This window comes from Drosophila arizonae, chromosome 5 (assembly GCF_054131065.1).
Source record: "Drosophila arizonae isolate 15081-1271.41 chromosome 5, UAZ_ARI_1.0, whole genome shotgun sequence".
Taxonomy (NCBI): domain Eukaryota; kingdom Metazoa; phylum Arthropoda; class Insecta; order Diptera; family Drosophilidae; genus Drosophila; species Drosophila arizonae.
The window spans coordinates 21,964,311-21,973,537 of NC_142925.1; the positions used below are offsets into that span (position 1 = coordinate 21,964,311).

The window sequence follows — 9,227 nt, forward strand, 5'->3', positions numbered from 1 at the left end:
TAGCATTCAAACTGTAATGTTGCCAGCAGAGGACGACGACGACGACGACAGCGACGACGACGATGTTGCTGCTGCCTCAGCTGACGTCGACGGAGACAGCGACGATGTTGCTGCTGCTGTTGCTGCTGTTGCTCGTTAATGTTTGTTGCTGCCGTTGCATGCAACATTCATATGCAATATTTTAAGCTTTGCTGCCGGCAGTGGCGAGGGGCGAGGGGGGCTGTGTCTGAAAGATTGTTGCTAGTTGTTCGCCTATATGACATAAATGGGCACGCGGTAGCAACTCGTAAATTTGCCGACTACCAGCAAAGCGAACAGCATTTCTATAATTCTCGCGCGCGGCTAAGCGCCAAAATGATGGGGCGCATCGGCTAATGCCTAATGCCTAATGCTTAATGCCTAATGCGTAATGCCTAATGGGCAATGCCTAAATGCAGCATGAATATTACAGCTCAAATCTCGTATGGATACGTAGCCAAGCAGACACGCTGAAGCTGCATAAACTTGGGGATTTGAGAGTGGAGAATGCGTTGCCAACGAATTTCCAGCCCATTTGTAGGCGGTGGGAAAGCTTTGGAAAACATTTGAAAAGAAATTTCCAGAATTTCGGCTTACAACATAATTGTCGGCTGACAATAAAGTCTGCTTGGCTGAAAACAAATATAAATAAATCAGAGAAAACATAAAACACGAGAAGAACAAATCATTAAAATCACACATTAAAGAATTTAAGGTTGACTAAACATTTCTCATATATATATTATTGAAATAATAAATACAAATTTATAATAAGTCACTTATGTTAAAAATATATTCATATTAACAAAAATATGTAGATTATTATTTATTAATTTTCATGAATTATTGAATATAAACAAAAATCTATATTATTCAGATTTTAAGTTACACTTCATAGTTCATATTTTTATATTTTATCCCAATTTATTTATTAAAAATAAAACCAATTATTTTAAAAATTTTTTATATTTTTCATTTTGTATTTTACTTATATATTTATTAATTTTGATTATTTATTAAATATTTTATTATCATTTATCTATTTCTTGTTGCTTTTAAATATTTTATTTTATTAAATTTGATGTGTTTTATATTATTCATATTTTTATATTTTTTAAGTTTTTAATAAATAATTTTTTTTATTTATAGTTGAACTTGTTTTATTATTATATTTAATTTATTTGATTTATTTAATTATTTATTGAATTTTACTTTTTCAGACTTTTTTTATTTTTCTTTAAGTGTTACATTTTTGTGAATATTATATTGATATATTATATCATTTTGCCCTTAATTTCCACTAATTTTTTCACAAACTTTTCTTCTTATTAGCTTCCATCTCCCTTTAAGCTTCTACAAAAATAAACCTAATAAATAAGGCAAACGCTTAAAAGCAAATCAATTTGCCAAATTGCAGCAAGAAAAAGTTTTACAGCCAACAAAAGTTCAAAGAAATGTTGGAGCTCTGTCACATACATATGAATGTGTGTGTGTGTACATATACATATATGCTATATATGTTCACATATGTATTGTATATATAACATATATAAGAAGAGGATTTCTAAAATATACAAGATTATTTGACATACGACAATAGAAACAGCATTTTATGGGTCCAAACTTCGAGCTGAACTAGTTGGCTTAAAGCCCCGTGGCATGCAACATGGCAATAGCAACATTATCAATGTGGAGCTCGGACTCGCATTGCAACACGAGGCATGCAACGAGTTCGAAAGGATACACACATACATGAGGCGTGAGTGTGAGTGTGAGTGTGAGCAAACCAACGACGGCGACACATGCCACACAAAATGTTGCAAGGCAGCCTGTTGAGTGTTGAATGTGGCCAACTAGCAAAAAAGGCTAAGAGACAACGCTTATTAACCCTATTGCGAAAGAGAGAATAGATAGGGATTAATCAATGGAAGCACAGAAACGGAACATGATTTCATTTTTGATTTAGATTTAAAATTTTATTTTTTATTATATTAAATATTATATATAATATATTGGCTTTTATAATTTATATTTTATTTTTCATATTTTATATGTTTAGGTTTAATAAACTTTGTGCTAAAGCTTTGTTAGCAAATAATCTGTGTTATTTATTACTTTTTCACAGTGCCAGCATTTAACATACATTTTGTTTACTAATAGGTAATTAAAACAAATTAATTTGATATTTCTGACGCTTGACGCTGATGAACTCTTCATAAATCGTCAGCAGATTAGCGGCTTATTAAAAGAATATATACATATGTATATGTGTATATAAATGTGTGTGTATAAAAAGTAAGGAAGTGAATGAATAGCGTACCCGAGACGCTGATAAGCAACAAGTTGGCTAATCTCAGCTTGAACAATATTAATTTATTTGTTGATAACCCGAGCAATTTATGTGGATCAGGAAAATGAGAAGGAAAAAAACATTTCAAATTTGTACTCGATCTACGATCGTTTTACAACTGAGAAGTCACAGACAAAAACATTAAGTGAGAACGAGAGCGGGAGCGAGGCAGAATTGTATGCTCTCTGCTTTTATATACATGTACAATGTACATGTGCGAGCAGCAACATTTCCCCTACTTTTGGTGAGAGCGAGAGCGTAACAGTGCCTCACATACGTGTGTAGCATGTGAGCCGTGTGTCTTTATGTGTGTGCCAGAGAGTGTTAGCGCGAGAGTGAGAGAGCGCGCATATGCATGTTGCTAAACTGCATATGCAGGAAATGCACTCGACGCCGCCGTTGGCAGCGACAGCGACAGAGACGTTGCGACGCTGCCTATATGTGTGGGAGCGCAAAGAGCAGAGCAGAGCGTATGTGAGAGCGAGTACATGTGCATGTGTGCAGTTGCATGTGTGTGAGTGCAGCAGCAGTAACAGCAGCAGCAGCAACACGAACAAGCCAACACACGTACACACATATACCCATACACACACACACAGCACACTGCTGTCTGTCTGCCTTTTGCTTTCTTGCTCTGCGTGTGTCTGCCGTCTGCCTGTGTGTGTGTTCGTTGGCGTCGTCGCTCGTAAAAACATTTTCAACGAGCCAACGGAGTCGACTGCGTGCAACTCCAGCAATCAGTTTGAGTTGAAACGCGAGGCGGTTAACATGTTTTAAGAAAACGAGCTCCGACGACAAAAGGCAAAGCAACTAAAAATCTATTCAAAACGCAAAGAGCTATAAAACGAAAAGCGAAAAGTTGAATCAAACGCAATTCTCAACCAAGTGCCAATGCAAATGTTAATTGAATACAAAATTCACAAGTGCTGAGCTAAAATTCGTTACACACACATACACAGTTACACTACAAGGATTACGGTTACGCGCACAACACCATCCAAAATAACGGAGAAAAAATACGCTCAAATATGAAAACCAGAAAGTGAATTAAAGTTTTTTTAACAAAACAAAAAAATTAGTAAAATAATTCCAAATTCCCTTATATAAAAAATAAGAGAGAATTCAGTTGAAATTCGAGGAAATCAAAAGCAACAAATTTCAAGCAACATGTCAACAGCAACAGCAACAACAACGACAACAACACAAGCAAGGAGCTGCCTGTTGCTGCTGCTCCAGCTGCTGGCCGCCCTGATGCTGCCAGCGGCGACGCATGCGCAGCAGTGCGCGTGGGAGTTCGTGCGCACCACAATGGACATCAAGTGCAATGTGCGAGCCCTGGAGCTGGGCGCTGGCTCCACGCTGGACCTGCAGGTGGCCGAGACGGCCAACCGCTTCGAGCTGCAGTGCAGCGCCGACCTGCTGCACGCCAGCGAGCTGGGCAGCGGCCTCTTCCGCAAGCTGCAGAAGCTGTCCGAGCTGCGGCTGGACGCCTGCAAGCTGCAGCGCGTGCCGGCCAACGCCTTCGAGGGTCTGCTCTCGCTGAAGCGCCTCCAGCTGGAGACGCACAACGCCGTCTGGGGGCCGGGCCGCACTCTGGAGCTGCACTCCCAGGCCTTCCAGGGCCTGCGCGAGCTGAGCGAGCTCCACCTGGCGGACAACAATATACGGCAGTTGCCGGAGGGCATCTGGTGCAGCATGCCCGGACTGCAGCTGCTGAATCTCACACAGAATCGCATTCGCGCCGCCGAGTACCTGGGCTTCTCCGAGAAGCTCTGCATGGGCACGGGGCTGCCCAACCAGCTGAGCGGCGGAGCGGAGCTGCAGCTCCTCGATCTGTCGCACAACGAGCTGCGCTCGCTGCCCGACGCCTGGGGCGCGTCGCGTCTGCGTCGCCTCCAGACGCTCAGTTTGCAGCACAACAACATCAGCTCGCTGGCGCCCAGCTCGCTGGCCGGCCTGAGCTCCCTGCGCGTGCTCAACCTGTCCCACAATCACCTGGAGTCGCTGCCCGCTGCCGCCTTTGCCGGCAACAAGGAGCTGCGCGAGCTGCATCTGCATCACAACGACCTGTACGATCTGCCCAAGGGCCTGCTGCATCGGCTGGAGCAGCTGCTGGTGCTGGACCTCTCGGCCAATCAGCTGACCAGCCACCACGTGGACAACAACACCTTCGCGGGCCTGATCCGGCTCATAGTGCTGAATCTGTCGAATAACGCGCTGACTCGCATCGGGGCCAAGACCTTCAAGGAGCTGTACTTCCTGCAGATTCTGGACATGCGCAACAACTCGATCGGCCACATCGAGGAGGGCGCCTTCCTGCCCCTCTACAACCTGCACACCCTCAACCTGGCCGAGAACCGCCTGCACACGCTCGACAATCGCATCTTCAACGGACTCTACGTGCTCACCAAGCTCACCCTGAACAACAACTTGATCAGCATCGTGGAGGCGCAGGCGTTTCGCAACTGCTCCGATCTCAAGGAACTCGATCTGAGCTCCAACCAGCTGCTGGAGGTGCCCGAGGCGGTGCAGGATCTGAGCATGCTCAAGACCCTGGATCTGGGCGAGAACCAGATCTCGGACTTCAAGAACGGCACCTTCAACAACCTGAACCAGCTGACGGGCCTGCGTCTGATCGACAATCGCATTGGCAACATCACCGTGGGCATGTTCCAGCAGCTGCCACGGCTCAGCGTCCTGAATCTGGCCAAGAATCGCATCCAGAGCATCGAGCGTGGCGCCTTCGACCGGAATACGGAGATCGAGGCGATTCGCTTGGACAAGAACTTCCTGACGGACATCAATGGCATCTTCGCCACGCTCGCCTCGCTGCTCTGGCTGAATCTCTCCGAGAATCACCTGGTGTGGTTCGACTACGCCTTCATCCCCTCCAACCTGAAGTGGCTGGACATACACGGCAACTACATCGAGGCCCTCGGCAACTACTACAAGCTGCAGGAGGAGCTGCGCGTCAGCACGCTGGACGCCAGCCACAACCGGATCACGGAGATCACGCCCAACTCGGTGCCCAACTCCATTGAGCTGCTGTTCATCAACAACAACATCATCAGCCAGCTGCAGCCGAACAGCTTCGTGGACAAGACGCGCCTGGCCCGCGTCGATCTCTATGCGAATGTGCTGTCCAAGCTGTCGCTGAACGCGCTGCGCGTGGCGCCCGTCGCCCTGGACAAGCCCCAGCCGGAGTTCTACCTGGGCGGCAATCCGTTCGAGTGCGACTGCTCCCTGGAGTGGCTGCAGCGCATCAACAACCTGACCACGCGCCAGCATCCGCGCATCGTCGACCTGGCCAACATCGAGTGCCTGATGCCGCACAGCCGCCAGGCGCCGCTGCGTCCCCTGTCCAGCCTGAGCTCCGCGGACTTCCTCTGCAAGTACGACACCCACTGCCCGGCGACGTGCCACTGCTGCGAGTACGAGAGCTGCGAGTGCGAGATGATCTGCCCCAACAACTGCAGCTGCTTCCACGACGCGACCTGGTCGAACAACATCGTCGACTGCGGCAAGCAGGACCTGCTGAGTGTGCCGCCGCGCCTGCCCCAGGACGTGAACGTGCTCTACCTGGACGGCAACAATCTGCCCCTGCTGCAGCCCGCCCACCTGGCCGGCCAGCGCAGCCTGCACACCCTCTATCTGAACGCCTCCAATGTGGTGGCCCTGGCCAACGGCAGCCTCGCGCAGCTGCCGCAGCTGCGCGTCCTCCACCTGGAGCACAACAAGCTGAGCAGCCTCGACTCGGACAGCTTCCGCTCGCTGAGCCTGCTGCGCGAGCTGCACTTGCAGGGCAATCAGCTGTCGCACATCGCCAACGACACCTTCGCGCCGCTGCTCTCGCTGCAGCTGCTCCGCCTGGACAACAATCGGCTGCAGCTGCCCAATCTGCGGTACCCCAGCAACCTGCAGGGGCTGACGCTGGGCCGGAACAGCTGGAGCTGTCGCTGCCAGCAGCTGCGCGAGCTGGTGCAGTTCGTGACGGACAACGCCCTGGTCATCCGGGACACGCCGGACATCTACTGCGTGGATGGCGGCATCAAGCGCGAGCTGGACCTGCTCAGCCAGGAGAAGCTGCTGCCCAGCGCCGACTGCTCCGACCTGCTCGATGCCAGCGCCAGCAACATCAGCTCCGCCCAGGACCTCGCCCACGGCTATCGCCTGCCCCTGCTCGCCGCCGTGCTGGTGCTCATCTTCCTGGTCGTGGTGCTCATCATCGTGTTCGTCTTCCGGGAGAGCGTGCGCATGTGGCTCTTCGCCCACTACGGGGTGCGCGTGTGCGAGCCGCGCTTCGAGGACGCCGGCAAGCTCTACGACGCCATCATTCTGCACTCGGAGAAGGACTACGAGTTCGTGTGCCGGAACATCGCCGCCGAGCTGGAGCACGGCCGACCGCCGTTCAGGCTCTGCATCCAGCAGCGCGACCTGCCGCCCCAGGCCAGCCACCTGCAGCTGGTGGAGGGCGCCCGGGCCTCGAGGAAGATCATCTTGGTGCTGACCCGCCATCTGCTGGCCACCGAGTGGCAGCGCGTCGAGTTCCGCAACGCGTTCCACGAGGCGCTGCGCGGCCTCGCCCAGAAGCTGGTCATCATCGAGGAGACGAGCGTCTCCAGCGAGGCCGAGGATGTCGCCGAGCTGGCGCCCTATCTCAAGTCGGTGCCATCGAACCGGCTGCTCACCTGCGACCGCTACTTCTGGGAGAAGCTGCGCTATGCCATACCCATTGAGCTCTCGCCCCGGGGCAACAACTACACCTTGGATCACCATGAGCGCTTCAAGCAGCCCGTCTCGCCCGGCCTGATCTTCCGGCAGGCGCCGCCGCCGCCCGCCTACTACTGCACCGAGGACATGGAGGCCAACTACTCGTCAGCCACCACGGCCACGCCCTCGCCGCGCCCCATGCGACCCGTGGTCGAGTCTCTGGCCATGCGGCCCCCCTCGGAGCACATCTACCACAGCATCGAATCGGAATACAGTGCCTACGATCAGCACGAGGCGCTCTCCATGATGCCCAGCGCCCTGATGCAGCATCATCCGCATCACCATCATCAGCAGCAGCAGCAGTTGCAGGCGCATCAGCTGCAGCAATTGGCGCGCCAGCAGCAGCAGCAGCGACTGCTGCAGCCGCAGTATCGCCCCACGAATGCAGCTGGAGCTGCGTCGGCAGCGGCTGCAGCAGCGGCAGCAGCGTCTACATCGGCGGCAGCGCCCGTGCATTTGCGCAGCGGCAGCGGACTAAGTCAGGCGAGCAACAGCACGCAGTCAACAGCACAAGCATCCACTTCCGCTGCGGCTGCGCAGCAACAGCAACAGCAACAACAGCAGCAGCAGGCCGCAGCTGGAGGCAGCGAAGCGGGCAGCACCAATAAGAACGCAGGCCAAGCTTTTCTCGTATAAGCCGTCTCGCTCGCACTCACTCGCAACAAGCAAAAAGGGTTCCTGCGCAACGGCAGCCATCTTGAAGCAGTTCGCTCATTCGCTAGCGCAAAACAGGCAAACAAAAAGTACACACACACACACACACACACATATAATGTATGTATATATATATATATGTTATATATATATATAAATTAAAAGACTTTTTCGTAGGCATTTCTATTCGCATGCGCCTTCGGTGTTCAAGTGTCGTTGTTGTTGTTGCTGTTGTTGTTTTGTAGTTGTCTTGCACAACCAACACAAACACGCACAAACACACACACACATATATATATACATCCACAAACATACGCATACAGCCACACATATAACTTTAAGCTTATTATTAAAATTTAATTACTAAAAAGAAAAAAAAAATGAAAAAATTACTAGAAATGTTGCAAAAACACTTTCAAATTCAATGTGATATATTAATTTAAAAATACATATATATATATTTAAATATATATATAGATTGCAAATACGACTAATGCAAAAAACAACTGTAATTTGTAGCCATTAGTTTCTAGCCTGGCCTAAAACATATACATACATCAAATATATAAATATATATATATATATATATATAAATGAGGAAGCAAAACATTCTTAACACGATTTTCATAATAACTAAACGATGATGATTATTATTATTATTATTGTCATTATTATTATTATTATCATTATAGATATGTGTATATAGACAGAGAGATCCAAGCATAGAAATTATTTAGCGCACTTAATGTATTTATGTATTATGATAATAATATAAAAACAACAACAAACACCAACTAAATTAATTAAATTAACTAAAAAAATGTATTATTAAATTAATTATTACAATTACAAAATCGCAAGAAAAACTATATATGAAAAACAAAAAACCACAAAAAAACTATTAAAAATATATACAACAATTAAAAAAAAAAATATCAACAGAAACTTTTTATTTGAGGTTGAAGAAGCATTACAGAATTTTCTTTACAGGTCTCTTGTTTACAGGGTATCATGGACATATAAGTATTTGATTTGATGCTCCACATTTGCTTGGCAAATGCAAAAGTAAACAAATACATAAATTCTATTTCAATTTATTTCTCTAGCTGGCCAATCAAAAATGTTATTTAAACAACTTGGGAAACCATTCGAGATTACATTTTGTTATTTAAATTAATTGGCACTTTGCACTGAAAGTGCAAACCCCAAAAGTTTCGCCGCCAAATCGGAAAATGCATAGCTAACTAAATAACGCAATGAAAAACACGCATAAAGTTAATTGCTTGTAAATAATTATTTATAAATAAATTAATGCAAATGCACTCGAGCAAACACCCAAATAATTGTAATGCAAATAATCAACTAAGAATCCAGCAGTCCGGCTAGACTGACTGCACTATACTCGTTCATGGCTTTGAGAATAGCTAAACAAAAC

The 9,227-nt window shown here is 47.4% G+C and overlaps 1 protein-coding gene across 1 annotated transcript; it reads left to right on the top strand.

The window, feature by feature from the left end:
• The first annotated feature begins 3,086 nt into the window (after positions 1-3,086).
• On the top strand, positions 3,087-8,173 carry 18w (18 wheeler). The gene has a single exon (XM_018012974.2). It carries the CDS (start codon positions 3,536-3,538, stop codon positions 7,772-7,774), a length of 4,239 nt encoding a protein of 1,412 aa, XP_017868463.1. The 5' UTR covers positions 3,087-3,535; the 3' UTR covers positions 7,775-8,173.
• The last annotated feature ends 1,054 nt before the right edge of the window (positions 8,174-9,227 follow it).

Bases quoted from the DNA above. Each gene is read 5' to 3' on its own strand.
- 18w (XM_018012974.2), top strand. From the start codon at position 3,536: ATGTCAACAGCAACAGCAACAACAACGACAACAACACAAGCAAGGAGC.